Below are 18,643 nucleotides of genomic sequence, written 5' to 3'. Positions count from 1 at the left end.
CACCCGCAGTCAGAAGTGATGCTGAACTGGTGACGCTGAGCCGTTGCTGCCAGTTGGGGTGCGCTGTGAAACTCCTGTCCCCTGAAATAAAGCCAGTGGGCGAGTTTTACTTTTAGCCATCTCATGCAAGGATCCCATTATCCTTTTGTGTCCGGGGTGCGTCAGGGTATTTGCATCAGGTCCACAGCACTGGCCCTGCTGCAACGCCACGGAGCGGAGGTGTGTAGGTGTGGGAGCAGGAGGCTGTGAGCTGTGCTCTTGCTCGGCCACATGCGGGATGGGTACAAAGAGGCCAAACCGACGTTGCTGCCTGTCCCTTGTGAAGCAGCGCAGTCCTGGGGCCTCCAGGTTGGTCAACCAAAGTGCCCAGTAGCACTGACAGGCATCTGAGCAAGTTAGCAAAGCCCTTAGATGCTGCCGAGGGTGCCTTGCTCTTGCTGTCCATGCCCAGTAGCCCTGGCAGGGGCCTCTGCGCAGCTCCCTGCAGAGAGGGGTGCTGTGGCTGCGCGTGCAGAGACCTCAGGGCTGGGAGGAGGTCCTCTGCAGCTGCATGCATGTGACCACCAGCCGGTTTCTAAGCCCTTGCCTTGCTTTCTCACTGAAAGGAGGGACGTTCGAAGTCCTCTGGATCAGCCCCAGGACTCACTGTTCCCCTCCGAGTGCCCTGCAAGGACCAGAAACTGCCTTTTGCAGCCTGGAGGGGCAACGTTAAGGTGGTAGCAGTAATCTCCTCCACAATATATGAGGGTGATGGTACAACCGAGGATGCCCTTGGCTGCGATTTGCCCTGAGAATGCCATGCCCTTGCAGCTCAGGAGCCTGGGAGCAAGATGCTATGGTCTGCGTAGGCGGTGGCACTTGTTGCAGTAGATCAAATGAATGAATCCTAAAATAGAAGGTGAGCATGGCCAGTAGCTCACCCCTCGCGCCAGTTTGGAAGGTCCTTGGTTTGGGCAGAGCCTCCTTACTCCTGTCCAGGGGGGAGCTGCATCTGCTTGCTCATGCTGGAGGGTGCTGTGTGTCCCCAGCACAGGGAGCTCCAGTCACTGTTTTATTTGCATGAGGTAGGAGAGATTACAGCTGGAATGGAAATTCTGTGTAGAAACAAACCACGTAGAGTTTGGGAACTTGCTGATCGCTGCTCGCCTCACTGCAACCAAAGCCCTGAGGGCTGCACCACATCTTGACCAGTGTACTCCCTTCCCCATCTGGCATGGGGACACCTTCCTCCGCAGACCTCATCCGTGCTGGTTGCTCTTCGCGGCATCTTGCAGAGGGCTGGCTGGGGAGCCAGGAGAGGTTCAGCCTCTCCAGGAGAGGAGAGGTCGGTGACTGATGCCTGGGAGCAGGACAGGAGAGTGGGGACAGGATCTCAGCCAGGGTGGTGTGGGGACAGCAGCGTACATGGGAAGACTGAGTATCAGAGCACTGAAGGGGGAGGGGAGGGCGGGCAGAGCTTGTGATGGAAACTGAGGCTGAAGGCAAGCGGTGGTATGTCAGCTGGGCGGGGATGAGCAGCAGCTCCCTGGATGGACTCCTGCGCTCTTGCCCCTCAGTCCCTCCAGTGTCCTGGCAGGGAAGAGACAGAGGCAGAAGCCCAGGAGATCTTGGTGTCACGCAGGGGTGGCTATTAATAACACTTAGAGTTTCCCTGTAGTTGAGCTGTGCAAGTCAAGCGTCCTTGCCAGGGGAGGACAGCTTGTAAACTGAAAAGGGCTCCTGTTTGCACGCTGTCGGCTCTGGTACCTGCAGCAAGCCGGGATGCAGGGATGCAGCCAGCCACCGTCAGGACGGGTGCTCGTCATGGAGCAGGGTGAAACTCTCGGACTCGTTCTACTTGCTGTAGCCATGTGGTTGGAAAAAATGCTTTCCAGTCGACTAACTGGAGGTTTGCTGAAAGGTCAGGAGGAGCTGAGGGTGTTTTTCAAGTCCAGGCTTCTCTAGGGCTCAAGCCTTGTGCGTTGTGCTGCTGGCAATGTCCTGCAGAAGGGTCTTCTGCCCACTGTTGGGTGCCAGGTTTGGCACTGTATGAAGGTAACCTGGGATCTCTCTTGCTGCTGGGTGTTGGCAGGAATAGACCCGGCTGCTGGAGGTACAAAGCGAATAATAATGTAGAGGAAGGGCCGAGCAGGCATATGGCACAGCATCCCTCTACGTGTCTAAGGGCACAGAGGGCCTGTGATTCAGTATGGTACATGGGGATTTGTTTGAGCCTGGTGGAGTAAAGCAGAGTGACGGAGCTGAATATCAAGAAGCTCCTCCTGACGTGGGGAGAGCCTATGCCTTCAGGGACGCTGCATGTTTAGTCATAGGAGTCAGCCTGTCTGGTTTTGGAGCTACCACCAATGCAGGAGGGATGGCTGCTGGCTGTCTGCAGAGCTGGGTCTCCGTATCAGCCAGTCCACGAGCTTTGTGTCCACTGAAGTTACAAGATGCAAGTTTTTCCTCTTTGATCCCTGCTTTGACTTTGCAAGGGCATTTAGATCCTGCCACCGAGGTTAGCTCTGTCCTTAGACTCTGAGTGCCCAGGGAGCTTCCTGCAGCAGCCCCCTGCTCCCCCAGATCTCAAGGGCAGCACTGCTGCCTGCCCACGCTCCAGGACGTGTTCCTGCTTCAGCAACATGCCTGCCCACCAGTGCCAGGCAGGGAGCACAGGAGGCTGAGGAGCTCCGAGGGGTCTGGTTAGGAAAAAAAACCTCCCAAGAGCTCTGACTGCAGATTATGAGCAGACCAGAGCTGCTGACTCCTTCCTCATTCACAGAAGGAGATTGAAATGATAGTGCAAAGCTGCTTGTAGGTAGAGTTGATATCCAGTGCGTGCAGCAGTACTTCCTTTCCCTCCCACCCCGCAAGTGCCAGGCTGCCTGTCCAGCCTCCTTACCTAACTGGGCCAAGCCATGCAGTCTGCAGCGCAGCAACGGACACTGGCTCTGCTCTGTCTTGTGTCACTGACAAACAGTGGAGATCCCAGAAAAGAGTTGGTGCTAGGCCAGGGTCTTCCAGGGCTTAGGTCGTCTTGGGCTTCTCTCCGCCTAGTGCATGGTTCCCCGGCTGCTCTGCACGCAGCTCTGCTAGTGCACATCAACCCTGGGCACCCCTGGCAGTCTGTCCATCTACTCCGCTAGCAGCAGCTCTTGACACCTGTGATACACCATTTGGGCCTCAGATTGGAAGTGAGTTGGGAGAGATGGGGATATCTTGACCATCATATCTGAGCTGCCACGTCGTGCTGTTGTGGGCTGTCAGATGGTTGCCCAGTGGTAATCCTTACCACTGGTGGCTGGAGCGTGAGTCCGTATGCTGCTTGCAGACAGCTCTGAAGATAAGAAAGGCCATAATCAGCTAGTACCCAAACATAAATGTCAAGCCAAGGTTGTTTAAGCAGATTTCCTCACGAGACTGTGGTGCAAAAAGGAAGGAAGCTGTGTTGAGAGATCTTCCTGCCCTTAGCAACAGCTCAGCAAGCAGTACAGCAGCTTCATGCTAGTGGAATATCTGGGGCGGGAGGGAGGATCCATTCAGCTCATTTGGGATATAGTTGGGCCATACATCTCCCCCAGCAGGTAAAGCTGGCCAAGAAGGGTCTGCTGCAGCATGCCACACCCGGGCAGTGCTCTCTCTTGGGTTTTTGAGCATTTTATTTGTTCAGACATTTTTTAACACCTATTGGTGGTGATGCAGTTTACTGTGCATCAGCATTTACTGTGCATCATCCTGCAGATGATGGGGAGAAGGAACAGGAGTGGAGCACTACAGGGTCGGGGGGTGGCTAGAAGCAGGGTGATCAGCAAAAGGTGCTTTTTCCCTCCACTGCCCGGGCCTCGGTGGTGTGATGGTTAACCTGCTGGTGACCAGGTAGCACTGGGTGTACCTGGATTGCTCACTGGTGGGACTTGAGAAGTCCCTCCCAGGAGGGGGCACTTTGCATTTGCTTTCAGTTCAGCCAGGCTTTAGCTGCATTGATGCTGCTCTCTAAACTCCAGATTCCTCTGGAGGGCATCATTGTCCTTCCTTCCCTCCTTGTGCTGCATTACTGGGTACAGGCATGGCAACAAGACTGTAGAAACTAAAGAGCTGCCTTCCTTGCCTACCAGTCCTGACCTTCTACAAAAATACAAACTCAGCTTTGTACTGCTCTGAAAGAAACAGAGGTACATCCCAATGTGTTGCTTGTGGTACAAGCACTGAGCAAAAGCTCCAGTCTGTGTTTCAGAAAATAATACACATGTACCATTGTACATGCATATTCCAAGCAAAAAGGGAAGCTTCTGACAAGTTTGCCTGTTTATGTGGACCTCGGGGCAGTGGGCATTTGGGCCAGGGTGTCTACTGAAGGTCCTCTGGTATTGCTGACTTGCAAGCACGTGCATAAAAGAGCATGACAAGGGAGGAAGGTAGAAGCGAGTGCAGCAGGTGCCAACCTTATTGCAGTGGTGACTGGTGTGCTGTACCCTTGTGATGGGTAGAGGAGCCACCTTGTGCAGCAAAGAAATTGCTGAGAATGGTGGTGGCTCATGTGTGCCTGCAGGCCACCGTGATCCAGAATCCCCTGCGTTGGGAGCAATTGAAGAGCCCGAAGTTTCTGCTACCAAACTGTGGGTCTTGGTGGGTTTTTTTGCATTGCCCTTGGATAAATCTTCTCTGTAGCAGCTGAAGAGAGGCAGCGGCTGGTGGGTGGGAAGTGAAGCACTGGCTCTGGAGGAGGGCAGCACTGGAGCTAGTCAGATTCAGCCTCTTCCGCTCCAGCCTCTGCACACCGAGCCACCAGTGCTGAAACTGCTGCTGCACCTTCCACCGGTGGCCTGGTGCTTTCCACAGACTGCTGCAACGTCCGGGCAGCTTGTCAAGCTTCGAGAGCTGGGCAGGCAAGGCTGGAGAGCCCCAGTAAAGCTCTTCCCACCAGGAGAGGGGGGGGGTTTTGCGCAGGACAGATGGGATGATTTTCTTAGCTCTCCTCAGCTCTACTCCAGCTCTCTCAGGCTCCAGCTCTCCCAGCCAGCTCCTACCAAATCTGTCGGCCCTGCTCTTACTTGCCTGGTCGGTTTTCTTCTTCAGGATTTGCAAGGGCTGAGTTGCCGTTTGCTGCAAATTCAGTGGGGCTGGTGCTTGGCCAGAGCGGTTCCCGTGGGGAAGCCAGGTGGACCAGCACCGGGAGAGCGGTGGGGGTATTTTCCAGGACTGATAGGCATCTCAGGGTGTGGGGCCTCTGCCGATCCCGCCGCGGTGAGCATGGCTGTGGGGGTACTGGGCAGGCGGTGACCGCTGCCCTGCCATTGCAGCACCTTGGGCTGAGCTGTGATGCCCAAGGAGCGGGGCAGCTGTGGGGAGCGGGAGCCCCAGCGATGCACTTACCCAGCAAGCGGGTTCCAGCCCTGCTGTGTGCTGTGGGTGGCATCGCCGTGTCCCCCCCTCTCTGCTCCCTCTGTCCCCTGCCACCCCCATGCCTGCCTGCCCGGACCCCCATAGGAGGCTCATGGAGGAGCCTACTTAATTGCTGGTCTCTGTGTTAACAGCCACCACCCGGGTGCGATGGAAACCTTCTTTAGGCGTCACTTTGGGAGGAAGGGACCGCAGCGTGCCAGCGCAGTGGCCGTGCCCACGGGCAAGGCCAGGCGACGCTCCCAAGCAGGGCTGCCCTCCGCCTCGCTGGCCCAGCGCCGCCGCGGCTCGGGCGCCCCGCTGCCGGCCCTCTCCTGCCTGGGTCTGCCCCGGCGCCGCAGCCCCCGCCGCCGCTCCAGCACCACGCCGCCCTGCCTCAGCCCCAGGTTCGCCGTCCAGATGAAGCGTGGCGGCCGGGCACGAGCCGTCGATGCCCAGCTGGTGGGTCCCTCCGTCCTCCTGGCCGGCCTGGTCCCCACCGGAGAGGAGGTGGACGGGGCGCCCCGCGCCGACAGCTCCGGATCCGAGTCTCCGGAGGACGGTGGCGTCGGCGCTGCGGTGGGAGCCGAGCGGAGCCGGCGCGAGCGGTGGGCCGAGGAGCGGTGGCTGGCCATGCTGCCCTGGCTGCGACCGTTCCAGGCTGGGCTGCTGTCGCGGGGTCCCCGCTGCCTGCGGCGTGCCTCATCCCACCGCCTGCCCACCGAGTCCATCTATGGCCGGGCCTCCTACGGCTTGCCGGGCCGCTACCGCCGCCTGAGCCAGCGCCGCCGCTCCAGTGACGTCTCCCGGCCCGGGCCGCTCACCTCCGGCCGCCTGTGGCTGCTGGCCCAGCACTGCTCGGGGGTGGCCGGAGCCAGGTGCCCCTCTGCTGCCCTCCCCGAGTGCGTGGGACCGGAGCCCGCCCGTCACGCCGCCCCGGACGGCTGGAGCCCCCGGCTGCTGTATGTATGGTGGCAGCGTGCCAGCGTACGACGCCTCGGGGAGGGGAGGCTGGGAAGGAGGGAAGGGGCTCGACGCCGTTGACCCTGGCTGCCATCGTTGTCTTGCAGCGCTGCTCACATTCCCCGAGCATCTCCCGCTTGGACCAGCACTGCCTCTGATGCGCTCGGTGCAGCCCCTGGCGCTTGCGGGCATCCCCTCCTGCCTACCCGGAGCCAGAGGGAGGTGGCAGGCCTGGCTATGGGCTGGAGATGCACGCTTTCTCCAGCTGGCCAGCTCTGCTGCTCCTTTCCTCTGCCCTGGCACATCTGGGAGAAGCTTGCCGGCCCCAGAAAAACAGCTGTTTTTTTCCAGCTGGTTGTGCTGGTCTCCAGAAATGCCCCGGGCTTTGAGGTGCCTTGGGATGGGAAAGCTGCAGGAAGCCTTTGCGGGACAAGGGCTCTGGGGTGTCCCTGCAAAGGCAGCCCCAGCACTGCAGCTCGGTGGAGCTTCGCAGGCTGTTTGGCAATGGACCTGTCACCCCCGAGGGCTTTGACCCAGCAGGCCCGGGCTGTGCCTTTCGCCGGGTGCAGGGTGTCCTTAGCTGAGCCGTCAGCAACACGGCCAGCACCTCTTCGTCCCACAGGGCCGCCTCGCAGGAGCGGGTACTCCTTGGCTGATGGTGCTGGAGATTTGCCTCATTTCCAGCTGCTTGGTCCTGAGGATGCTTTTCTGCTCCAACCTCACCATCCGGCCTAGAAGCAGGCTGTGTGCTTTGCACATATTTCTCCTCCCCTGATCTAATAGCCAGCCTTCTTGTGTCTTCCAGGAAAGCTATTGCCAAATCCAGCCTCCAGCACATGGTAGCCCAGCCAAACCCTGCACTAGCCTTGAGGAGCGACTCGGAGAGGCAGATACGCAGCACTGTAGACTGGAGCGTAAGTCATAGTGTGTTTTGCTGGGTGTTGCATGGAATGGGCTCCCAGCCAGGACACAGCAGGGCCTTGCCAGGCTGAGGCTTCCCAGGTGGCTTCGGCTTTGACACATTTATGGCCTCCACCATTGCCACCAGCTGGTGCCAGCATCTGTGCTGCTGGCAGCACCCCTTGATGCTGCAAGCAGAGGCTGCGCAGGCACAGGTGGTTCCTGAGAGGAGGGCATAGCTATTCCACTGCCAGCTCTTCTGCTCCTGGCAGCCGAGGTCTTCTGGTGGCTGAGGCCAAGCAGCAGGAGTATGCCCTTGCCCCTTCGCAGGCGAAGCCTGGCGGGTTTCAAGCTGCATCCTCAGGTCATAGAACAGAAGCTGTTTCAGGAGAGTCACCTGTGTTGAATTCACCCCAGTGCCTCCTCTCAGGGGGTGGTGGAAGCAGCCCCTCTGTGCAGGACACTTCACATAGGCTGTAGGTCTTGGAGCTGGTTTCCTGGAGCGCTCTCGTTTCCAATGGGTGGGCCATGGCAGCAGCTTCATGAGGCTTCCTCTGCTTAGATGTTGGCCCTGGTTGTTCTGTGCATCTTGTCTCCCAGCCTACACCTAGCTCCAACCCCCCAGCCTTGTCCCAGTATCTTGTCCCTCGCACAAAGCGTTTTGGGGGCTTGGATGCCCATCTAGGGTGCTCTCAAAGAAACACATTGTCTTGTGCCTTTTAGGAGACTGCTGTCTATGGGGAGCACATCTGGTTTGAGGCCAATGTCTCTGGGGACTTCTGCTATGTTGGGGAGCAGAACTGCATGGCGAAGCTGCTGGTAAGTCACTGGGGGTCACCCACCTCCCCAGCAGTGCGGGCTGTGCCACCGCCCAGCAGGGACGGCGCGAAGGCCCTGCTGCTGCTCCCAGGGAAAGGTGGGGGCTTGGGGGGCTGGTGAGGCAGGGACTGTGTCCCTCCTACCTCTGTGTGCTGGAGGGCTGCGTCCCCAGCTTGTGCTGGTGCTTAGTTTGTGATGGGAACCTGACGTGGGGTTGCCCCTCGCCCGGAGGTGGTATGATGATATTCCAGGGAGAGGCTGTCGGGATCTCACACCCTGAGAGGGAGGATCTGAATCCAGCTTCGCTGGAAAGACCTTTCAGTAGAGGAGAAAAGCAAGTGCTGGCGACCCAGGCCTCCTGCGCTTGCAGGCAGCACTGATCTTGCAGGGATGCTGCAATTCTCCCTGCTGGCCTGCAGACTCCATCCTGCGTGTGGTGTGGACACGGAGCACTGATGCCATCCTGTGCCTGCCATGGGGCTTACCTCCCGGACCAGCTTCCATGGTGCTCTTGGGCAGCGTCAGAAGAGGGCAAGAACTGACTAAGCAGAGGAGAGCACCTCCCTGCTCTGTCCCAAACTTGAGAGCATCTGCTCTAGGCACACGCTTAGATCCCTTTACTTGCAAGGAGTCTAGCTGTGTATAACTTTCCCATAGGACTTGTTCTGCATCCTGAAAAATGTGAAGGAGGTGTGAGGGGAGGCTGAGCTTGCCAGCCTCTGAGCATTGCTATTCATATGCATGTTTTTCCTCCCCTTTTCTCATCCTCCAGCAAAAACCTCTCTCCAGGCGTAAGTGTGCAGCCTGCAAGATCGTAGTGCATACACCTTGCATCGAACAGCTGGAGAAAGTGAGTAGAGCCTGTTAAGCCTTCTCTGTGCCTTGCAAAGCTGTAAAAGCCTTTTCCTAGCCAGCCCTTCCTCTTGGGTAATGAAACACAAGAAGATTGGGAACGGCAATGGGTCATTACAAAGAGGGGTGGCCTGAGGAGACAATACCAAAAAGAGCATCTAGCAACATGATTGGGACCCCCGTCCCCATTTTGTTCAGTGACAGAGATATTAGCGGGCCGGGGGCAGGGTTGCAGCAAGCACTGAACTTCTCTACAGGCTCTGGGTCTGCTGTAGTAAAATAAACTACAGATTTCCTTCGGGTATGATGGTTTTACTGATTCCTCTCGTGCGTTCAATCCACAGATAAATTTCCGCTGCAAACCTTCCTTCAGGGAGTCAGGATCCCGGAATGTACGGGAGGTGAGTGATGAGCCTGAGATGCTGCCCACATCTGCCCTGTATCACCTTCCCAGTTTGGTGGCAAAGGCTTCAGATGCTGCCAGCACATTGCCCATCAGAGTGCAGCCTCCTGGCTCAAAGGGGATGGCACAGTAAAAGGGATGTTTTTTTGCAAGGCAGCAGCGCAGACTGGGTGTGAGAACTCTGCGTCTGCTGGTTTGCATGTTCTAAAGCTCCTGCATCTGCATGGCGGGAACCTGCAAATGCTGTTTCCTGGGGGATGTTCCCCCCCCCCCCATTTCTACTGGTCCCCGAGTGAATAGAGCATGCTGTGGCAAACAACAGGTCCCCAGGTCTCCCACAGTTGGGAAGGGGATGGTACGGGCTCACTTCTGGCTTTATTGTTCAGCCCTGATATGGGTGCCACAACTACTCCAGGTAGCAGTGGAAGATGCTCGCAGTGGTGCTGTTGGACGCCTTTAGCCCATGTTTTAATGCCTTGGGTGTAAGCAGTAGCCTGGGACCTTTCTGCTGAGCTGCACTGGTGGAAGCACTTGTCAGCCTTTGTGCTTCACCCTCCAGCCTGTGGAGCCAGCGTAGCCCATGTGGAGCTATGGAGTGGGTGTGGGTGGCTTGGTCACGGGCCGCCGTGTTTGTGCTGGCACAGCAGGCACATCAGGGGAGAGGTGCTCAAATGCAGGGCTGCCTGCTCAGAAATGCCAGTGCCACCTGGTAAGGTGAAGCTTGCAACATCGCTTTAAACCTTCCTTTCTTCCTTTGCCTCTGCTGCCACGCGGCTCTCCTTCCTATGTCATGCTTATCCCAGCTGCTTTATTTGTTCTTCGCTTACTTTTTGGGCTCTGCTGACAACTTCTGTCAGTCCCTCTCAGCCTCTGCTCCCACTCTTCCGTCTCTATTTTCCTTCTCTCCAACTGCTGCAAATTGTCTCTGTCTTCCCTTTCCTGGGTTTTCTCCTATTACTCACAAACCCTGCTTCTCCATCCTGTCTTTCTAATACTCCTCAGTTCCCCCAGGGATGCTTCCTGCCTTTTTACCTAGAAAGGTGCTTTTCTGGCCTTTCTGCTGCCAGGGACCCTTCAGGGTCTGTCTTTTCCCTACATGTGCCTGGTGGGACCCAGAGCTGAGCTCAGGGCATAGCCCCCCTTCTACTCCCACTGGATTAATGTCTGCTAAAGCCAGCACGAGTCTTTGTCCTCTCCCCTGTACTGCACGCAGAGCAGGCAACGCTGCAGCTGACCCAAATCTCTGGCCAGTTTCTGCCTCTTATCGTCATCATGCTCCTGACAGCTGTCAAGAGCAGGGTGTTGGGCTCTACCACGCTGGGCTGTAAGCTCTCACTCCATCTTCTCTTTGGTGCCCTCCCTGCAATGCCATTCCCAGTCCAGGGCTGGAAGAGGAAGGTGGGATTTAGGAAACGTGGTACTTCATTGCAAAAATTCTGACCCCCTCACAATCGCTCCAGCGAGTCCCAGCTCCAGCCTACCATGAGCCTGCAGGTGGGGAGAAGGTGCCTGCCTGCGAGCAGCCTTGCTCCACTCGTCACAGGCAGGCAGGCAGGAACTGAGGTGGGCTTGCAGAGCTTGCAGTAGGCAGAAGAGCAAGGTGAATTGGGGGGTGCTTTGAGGCTGCTGCTGTCCTCAAGGAGCGTGGAGGTAGGCAGTTCTCTGCTTAGCTGTGAGCACTTCCATCTTCTTGCTGTGGGCGGACACTCTGGGGATTTTCCTACCTTCCGCCAGCACGTTTTCACCTGGCACTGGAGCCGTCTGGGCAGAGACATGAAGGGATGGAGATGTGATCTATGGCCAAAGTGGCACTCCACACTACTGCTTGCCCACTCAGCTGGGTTTGCTTTGTGTGATTCTTAGTCTTCAGTTTTCCTCCCCTCCATCCTGTTTTTTCTGGTTCTAATTCCCTCCTCTCCGAGCACCTTAATTTAGCCTCTTGCTCCCTGATTCTTTGGCCTTGCCTGCTTCCAGAGGGTTGGCGCTGGTGCATGTGATAGTGGGATTGCTGCAAGAGCAGAGTCCCTGGCTGGTCTGGGTCCATTCGTCCTGCCTGTTCTTGCATTCTCTCACACACCGGGCCTTTCACTCCCTTTTCTTTTTTTCTTTTCTTTTTTCCCCTTAGCCTATCGTCGTCCGGCATCACTGGGTACACCGGAGGCGGCAGGAAGGGAAATGCCGGCAATGTGGCAAGGTAAGAAGTTATCTTGGATTTTTTCTCAGCCTGAAGGAAACCTAAGGTCAAACCAGAGACAAGAACAGGGCTGGGGGCCAGAGACATCCCACCATTCCTGTTTGGCAGCAGCAGCTGCCTACAGCAACACCAAGACTCGGTGGCCTGTTTTGCAGAGTGAATCACTCCATAAGTGCTTCCCACACAGAGTTGTTCTCCCCCTGGGCCAAATCAATCCTGGAAGGGACTGTCTTCCTGACATGCTTTCCTCAGGCAATAGGGACACCCCTGCAGAGCACAGTGGCCTCCCTGGTGCCGTAGTGGTGGCTGGAGCTATCTGACAGGGATCTGGAGGGCTCCATCTGTAGGCACACTCCCTTTGTAACATCTCCTGGTGGTGGAAAGTCCTGTAGGATGGTAGAAAGCTGCGGGGGAATTCCCCTGAGCCTTTTACCCTTCCCTCCACAGGGTTTCCAGCAGAAGTTTGCCTTCCACAGTAAAGAGATTGTAGCCATCAGCTGTTCCTGGTGCAAGCAAGCGGTGAGCAAAGCCCCCATTGAATGTCTTACCATCCTGCTCTGCATCTAATGACCTCTGCTTTCAGCTGGGACTCCACAAGCTGCTTCTCTGCAGCCTGCCCTTAACAGCTTCTCTTACTGGGAGAGGCCGTACTGTGGTGGCTGGGAGCATCTACCAGAAACTTTCTCCTCATTGCCTTCCCATTACAAAATTTCTGCATGGTTTCCTCCCGCACTCCCTGCACTGGCATGAGGGAGCTGGGAGGAGAAGGTGGTTGTCCCCGGCAAACTGAGCAGCTGAGTTTTCTCTCTGTCTCTCTTCTCCTTCCCCAGTATCACAGCAAAGTGTCGTGTTTCATGCTGCAACACATCGAAGAGCCCTGCTCGCTGGGGGCTCACGCTGCTGTTGTCATTCCTCCCACCTGGATTCTGCGGGTCCGACGGCCCCAGGTAACTCACCTCAGCTCTTGTGGCTCTTTCACAACTCCTGCCTGCCCAGCAGCTCCTCACGGAGTTTTTGGTTTTTTTCTTTTCTCTCTAGAATCCACTGAAATCTAGTAAGAAGAAGAAGAGGACTTCATTCAAGCGGAAATCCAGCAAAAAGGGGGCTGAGGTAAGACAAGAAGGGGCAGGGAGTGACCTTGTCTCAGAAGGGTGGAGGGACTGGGCAGTGAGGAGCAGGACTGGGAAACAAGGGGACTTTGCAGGGTCTGCGCTGAGGTTGAGTGGGGTGAGGTGGAGGGAGGGAGGGTGCTTGCTGGCAGGGCAAATCCCAGCTATAAGGCTTACAGGGTAGCTGGGATGTTCTCTTCCTCCCACACCTGACCATGTGTGATGTTAGGGCTCGGCTGGAGCTGAGTGTTTGTGTTTCCCCCGGGTGTGTTGAAGGACCTGCGGTGTCTGTTGCAGGAAGGAAGGTGGAAGCCCTTTGTCATCAAGCCCATGCCAGCTCCTCTCATGAAGCCCTTGCTGGTGTTCGTGAACCCCAAGAGCGGTGGGAATCAGGTATGGCCTTGTCCTACATCTCCCTGAGAAAGCAGCTATATGGGGGCATTGCCTTTTGGCTGCTGAGGACTCAGCATAGTTTTGGTAATGTCTCAGCTGCAGATGAGGCAAGGCAACCTCTGCAATGCCAGTTTGCTGCCTGGAATTCCCACCTAGGCCAGGCTTTGCCTGAATCCCCCCAGAATGCTGTTGTCTTGGCCTGTCCTCGAGACCAGATGCCTTCTTCCCTCTGTCCACTGGGAACTCCCTGTTGCCTGCTGAAGTCTGTCTTGTCCTCACAGGGAGCCAAGATAATCCAGTCCTTCATGTGGTATCTCAACCCACGGCAAGTTTTCGACCTCAGCCAGGGTGGCCCCAAGGAGGCGTGAGTACTGATGGCGGCAGCACCCTTCCCCCATCCTTGCCACAGAGATTCCTCCCTAGAGCTCTTCCTGCAGCGGGCAGAGGCCTGATGCTCCATACGTCCCTTGTGCAAAGACACCTCCAACAAGTTGATGCTCTGAGAGGCCTCTCTAGGATACTTTGCAGCCAGTCCTGGCCTTGCAGTGTTTGCTCCTGGAGGGCTGGTCTAACCTTAAGGCTGGCGGCAAAGAGACCAGGTTTAGGGTGACATTCCCAAATCTAGTTCATGATGTTCCATTAATGTCGTGTTGGTCTTGTCTGCTTGCTGCCTTTCGGCTTATCTACGTGGACTATGGACATGCTGCTCTTCCTCCACAGGACCTGGTGAAGCCAAAGTTAGTGTGGCTTTGCCCATTGCTGTGCTCTGCTGTGGTGATGGGGAGGGAGACATGCATGTGGCTTCGTGAATGCCACGGGCCCTGTGAGGGCAGGGAGCCCTGCAGCCGCTGCGTAACACCTTTGGTGCCTCTTCCCTCCCCTCCTCACCCTCCCTGTTCCCTGCAGGCTGGAGCTGTACCGCAAGGTCCACAACCTCCGGATCCTGGCATGCGGGGGAGACGGCACGGTGAGTCCCCTGGCCCCTTTGTGCCTGCGGTACCCTTCGCCCCAGACCTTTCCTGTGTTGGCAGCAGCCCTTATCGCTGTAATCCGGAACAAGGCAAAATGTGCGTATCGTGTCCGTGGTCCAACTGGTGGCACCGGATACTGTGGGTTCCCTCGTGCACTGCTCCAGGGAGTGCTAGTCTGTGGCATGTCTGGATTTGTAGCCCTTTTGGGGGCCAGTCTTCTCATTGGGGTTACTGGTATCTCCTGCAGCACCCATTTGGAGCGTTAAAGGCTCTGAGTAGCCTCAGTGGTGGCCAGCAGGACCCCATCTCTGCCCCTCTGCCATCGCTAGTGCTCTGAGTCACCTCCACCTGCCTGCCGGTCCCTGCAATAACCAACTGTTTCTTGCTCTTGCTCGAGCAGGTGGGCTGGATACTCTCCATTCTGGACCAGTTACGCCTCAACCCACCTCCTCCTGTGGCCATCCTCCCTTTGGGGACAGGGAACGACTTGGCCAGGACGCTGAACTGGGGTGGGGTAAGTGATGGGCACAAGAGTCCACTGCTGACAGAGGGGGGCTGAGCGCTTCAACTCCGGTTCCAGACACACGGATAGGGATTTGCTGTGGCTGGGTGGTTTTGACTTTTCCTGAATACAGACCAAGAAACAAGTGCCATTTGGATGTTACTGTCCTTCAGACATTTGAATTATTCTGATTTAGGTTACAATGTATTGGGACGTTAACAAAAGAAATCATTTCAAACTTTGGGAGGTTTTTAGAAGGAAGATATACTGTTTTAAATGTAAAGTCCCACTTTGCTGCACATTCAACTAGAATCAATATTTTCCACATCCTTTGCTCTGGGATGTCATCCCAAAGAAGACAACGTCTCTACACGAGGCAGGTAGGAGATTCACCAAGTCCTGCTCTTCACCAGGGTTACACAGATGAGCCTCTGTCCAAGATCCTGTCACACGTGGAAGATGGGAACATTGTGCAGCTTGATCGCTGGAACCTCCATGTGGAGCCAAACCCTGATGCAAACCCTGAGGAAAAGGATGAGGCTGCTACCGAGAAGGTGGGACACCCCCTCTCCATGTTTGTTCCCTGCGCTGGGGGTCTGCATTCTCCTACTCCCACTGGCTCAGGCAGCCCCAGCACCTGAGGCTAGCGTGTTGGGCTAGCGTGTCCCTGCTCCAATTCCACTCCTCTCCTTGTGGCTCTGACCCATGGCACTCCTGGTGAGGCGTGGAGAGATCGGAACTAAGTGTCCATCACAGGTTTTTAACTACAGCTTGCGACAGGTGGAAGCCCAGTTCCCTCCAAGACTGTTTCTTTAGCCAGAAACATGGGTGACTGCAGGTATCTTGGAGAGCAGAGTGTGTCCCCTTGGGCCACGTCCCATGCCCCTAGGAGCCGGCGGCCAGTCCGTGATCTCAGGCTGGTAACCTCTCTATTTTCCTGGGGGGAAGGCAAACGTCCACTCCCTCAGCCTTGTGAGCACGGTCCATGGTTCTGCTATAACCTGACCTCGTCTTTGCTGTGGCTACATGCTAGCAGCCTCATCTTTGTTCCTTTCCATTTCAGCTCCCCTTGGATGTCTTTAATAACTATTTCAGCCTTGGCTTTGATGCACGGGTAACTCTGGAGTTCCATGAATCCCGAGGTACGGGGGTGCGGCAGGGCTGGGGCAGGGTCTGTGGTGAAGGGGTGCCCCAGAAGCGGGCCTGTAAAACGCTCCTCGGGAAAGTGAACAAGAGGATTGCCCCAGGGACAGGGCTGGAGGTGAAACCTGAGGAGCAAGTGGAGGCTGCAGAGGGGGAAGAGGGGTGCCTGAATGGGAAGAGACCTGGGGGCTGTCTCCTGGCCAAGGCTGGCTGGAGAGCCATATCTGGGAAGAGCTGGCAAGTGAAGTATTTCCATGTGCAGGGCAATGACCTGGACTTTTTTTCTCCTTTCCCTAGAGGCCAACCCAGAGAAGTTCAACAGCCGGTTTCGGAATAAAATGTTCTATGCTGGGGTGAGTGTGTGGAGGGTATCTGGGCATGTCTTCATAGCAGCGTTAGCGTCAACTGGAGAACAGGCATGGCCCCAGCTCCTGTCCGCACCCTCAACTTACTCATCTGAATTACATGGGCCTTCACGTGCACCCAAGCTGAGCCCTCCCCAAAGCTGGAGAGGTGCTGGAGAAAGACTGCAGCCGTGGGAGTTGCAGCTCCTCTTTGGCTGCGAGTGCTGCTGGCGGTACAGCTTGCTCTCTGGCCTGCGGTACAGTTGCTGTCTTGATCTCCTGCCACTATTGTTCTTGTTCTCCGCCTCACGGACGGTCACCCAGGCAGGACCTCCACAGAGCTGTGGGGAAGCAGCTGTGCCCCCTGCAGAGGAACAGGAAGGCCTTTCCATAGAGTCCCCACACTACTTTGGTCTTTCATTTTATACCTCGGGGCAGTTACAGCTGCCTGGCTAATTATGCCACCCTCTTGTATCTCACCTCTAGAGCTTTGTCTCTCAGTATCGTCTTTGTTCATCCATCCCCCTCTCCTCAATATATCTCCGTAGCCAGGCAGCTGGCTGACTGGTATGTGAGCAGTACTAAAGGCCAGGTGCTACTCTGTACCATCTCACATCTCTCCTGTTTGTGTTTCCCCTCCTCTTGGTACAGTTAAACCCAAAGGGGACCCTAGGGTCTGTGTAACAGAGGCCATACTGTCTCTCCTGGTATCTCCGGAGGGGGTCACATCTCTGGATGAGGTGACATCAGCTCCATTTTATGGTACTTCATTACAGATTGAGAATGAATTTTTCTCCTGTGACTCGAGTCTCTTGCTGGAGGAGACCCATGTTGCCAGCTCTTCCTTAACGCTGGGATTGGGCTGGCAAGGGAATGCTGGGGGGTGTTGCTGAAGCTGTGAGGTACCCCAAGTTTTGTGGTAGACAAAATGGCCAGAGGGATGGATCAGGTTGTTTTGGGAGGGGGAGGCAAGAGGGCTTCTGCCAGTGGAGAAGGAAGGGATTTTCTCCTCTCAGCAGCTGAGGTCTGAAGGTCAGTGGCAGGCTTCCTGGCTGCCTATTTGGGTGAACATCTGGGTGCTAACACTGTGTCTCTTGCGTTGGCAGACAGCTTTCTCCGACTTCCTCACTGGGAGCTCCAAAGACTTGGCGAAGCACGTCAAGTTGATTGTGAGTGTGCAGGGGTGCTCTGGGCCAGGGAGGGGGGTGAGCTGTGGAGGGGCAAGGAGCAGTCCCTTGGCACACTTGAGTGTCTCAGGGTTGGGGAGAGGATGTGTCCCTGGGGTCATCAGCTTCCCCTGCCTTGGAGAACAGTCACCACAGGGAGCAGAGAGGGAGGCCGTTTCTTCATAAGTGAGTAGAGTGGGCCAGGTTCCCCCTTACAGCAGCCTGAACGCCCCTGTGTTGTCTCCAGTGCGATGGGACAGACCTGACCCCCAAGATCCAGGACCTGAAGCCTCAGTGCCTGGTCTTCCTGAACATCCCCAGGTGAGCGGCCCCAGGACCTGCCTGTGCGGTCTGGGCTTCTCAGCCCCATGCCACAGATCCCTGCCTGGGTTTGGGGAGGTCTCTCCATGCATCGCTCACCATCCCTTCACAGGTACTGTGCAGGCACCATGCCCTGGGGAAATCCTGGGGAACACCATGACTTTGAGCCACAGCGCCACGATGACGGCTGCATTGAAGTTATCGGCTTCACCATGACGTCCCTGGTGAGTCAGTGCTGTTGCTGGTTATAGCTAGCGACCGGTCCCATTGACCGGGTGTCAGCCAGCCGCCCAGCTCCACAGCTTCTCTCCTGAGGAGTTTCAGTGCTGGCCTGTGTGACAGTGTCTGCTGTCTGAGATTTAGGTGAGGTGCTGTCATGGCCTTGTCTCTGTGGATCCCTTCCCACTGAGATTGGGCCTGAGACCCTCAGAACTTGGTTCATTTGCAACATCTGTCTGATAACGGGTGCTCGCCCCCATCCACCCCTCAGTCCGTGCTCTGCTCTCACTCTGGACACTTTCACAGGCTGCCTTGCAGGTCGGTGGCCACGGGGAGCGGCTGTACCAGTGCCGGCAGGTGGTTCTCACCACATCCAAGGCCATCCCCATGCAGGTAGATGGAGAGCCCTGCAAGTTGGCGGCTTCCTGCATCCACATCTCTCTGCGCAACCAAGCCAACATGGTGCAGAAGACCAAGCGGCGCAACTCCATGCCTCTGCTGAATGAGTAGGTTCCTCAGATCAATCTGTCACCCCCTTTCCAAAGCAGAAGGGGTGGATGGGGAAGGGGTAGGATTGATCCATCACTTCCAGAGACATTTCTATCCTCTTCCAAGGAGGGCCTGGGAGGGGATCAGGTCACAGAAGTATGGCCAGACCATGATGCTGGAGAAGCTGCTGGTGCCAAGCTCCTTGCCCCAGTCTGTGCACAAGACTGTGCTCTTGCCTGTTTTGGAGGGGTGAGTGCGATCAGGATAAAGCAGGCCATCGCTTTCTGATCCCTTCCCTTTTCCTTCCCCCCGTGCACGCAGCCAGCAGCCAGTGCCCGAGCGGCTGCGGATCCGGGTGAGCCGAATCAGCATGCGCGACTACGAGGCACTGCACTACGACAAGGAGAAGCTCAAGGAAGCCTGTGAGTGAATGGGGGTGGGAGCCGCAGTCCCCGAGTCTGGTGGTGCCCTCAGCTAAGCTGTGCGAGGTCTTGGGG

The 18,643-nt window shown here is 56.6% G+C and overlaps 1 protein-coding gene across 3 annotated transcripts in view; it reads left to right on the top strand.

Annotated features, from left to right (window-relative positions):
* DGKZ (diacylglycerol kinase zeta) overlaps positions 1 to 18,643 on the top strand; it is a 44,482-nt gene that overhangs the window by 13,880 nt on the left and 11,959 nt on the right. For 2 of the 3 annotated variants that reach the window (XM_075425771.1, XM_075425770.1), the window contains exons 1-21: positions 5,323 to 6,320; positions 7,127 to 7,235; positions 7,945 to 8,040; positions 8,813 to 8,890; positions 9,237 to 9,293; positions 11,421 to 11,489; positions 11,937 to 12,008; positions 12,320 to 12,436; positions 12,528 to 12,599; positions 12,896 to 12,991; positions 13,273 to 13,355; positions 13,898 to 13,958; positions 14,363 to 14,476; positions 14,878 to 15,018; positions 15,528 to 15,606; positions 15,905 to 15,960; positions 17,058 to 17,120; positions 17,365 to 17,438; positions 17,551 to 17,662; positions 17,964 to 18,163; positions 18,468 to 18,568. In XM_075425771.1, the coding sequence (XP_075281886.1) occupies positions 5,530 to 6,320; positions 7,127 to 7,235; positions 7,945 to 8,040; positions 8,813 to 8,890; positions 9,237 to 9,293; positions 11,421 to 11,489; positions 11,937 to 12,008; positions 12,320 to 12,436; positions 12,528 to 12,599; positions 12,896 to 12,991; positions 13,273 to 13,355; positions 13,898 to 13,958; positions 14,363 to 14,476; positions 14,878 to 15,018; positions 15,528 to 15,606; positions 15,905 to 15,960; positions 17,058 to 17,120; positions 17,365 to 17,438; positions 17,551 to 17,662; positions 17,964 to 18,163; positions 18,468 to 18,568 (2,641 nt within the window). In that variant the 5' untranslated portion in view covers positions 5,323 to 5,529. Of the gene's footprint in view, positions 1 to 5,322; positions 6,321 to 7,126; positions 7,236 to 7,944; positions 8,041 to 8,812; positions 8,891 to 9,236; positions 9,294 to 11,420; positions 11,490 to 11,936; positions 12,009 to 12,319; positions 12,437 to 12,527; positions 12,600 to 12,895; positions 12,992 to 13,272; positions 13,356 to 13,897; positions 13,959 to 14,362; positions 14,477 to 14,877; positions 15,019 to 15,527; positions 15,607 to 15,904; positions 15,961 to 17,057; positions 17,121 to 17,364; positions 17,439 to 17,550; positions 17,663 to 17,963; positions 18,164 to 18,467; positions 18,569 to 18,643 lie in introns of those variants that run through there. The other variant, XM_075425772.1, reaches the window with a different exon arrangement.

Source organism: Opisthocomus hoazin, chromosome 7 (assembly GCF_030867145.1).
Source record: "Opisthocomus hoazin isolate bOpiHoa1 chromosome 7, bOpiHoa1.hap1, whole genome shotgun sequence".
In the NCBI taxonomy this organism is placed as follows: Eukaryota; Metazoa; Chordata; class Aves; order Opisthocomiformes; family Opisthocomidae; genus Opisthocomus; species Opisthocomus hoazin.
The sequence above is the reverse complement of the archived record's forward strand: the minus strand, read 5'-3'. Positions and strand labels throughout refer to the sequence as shown.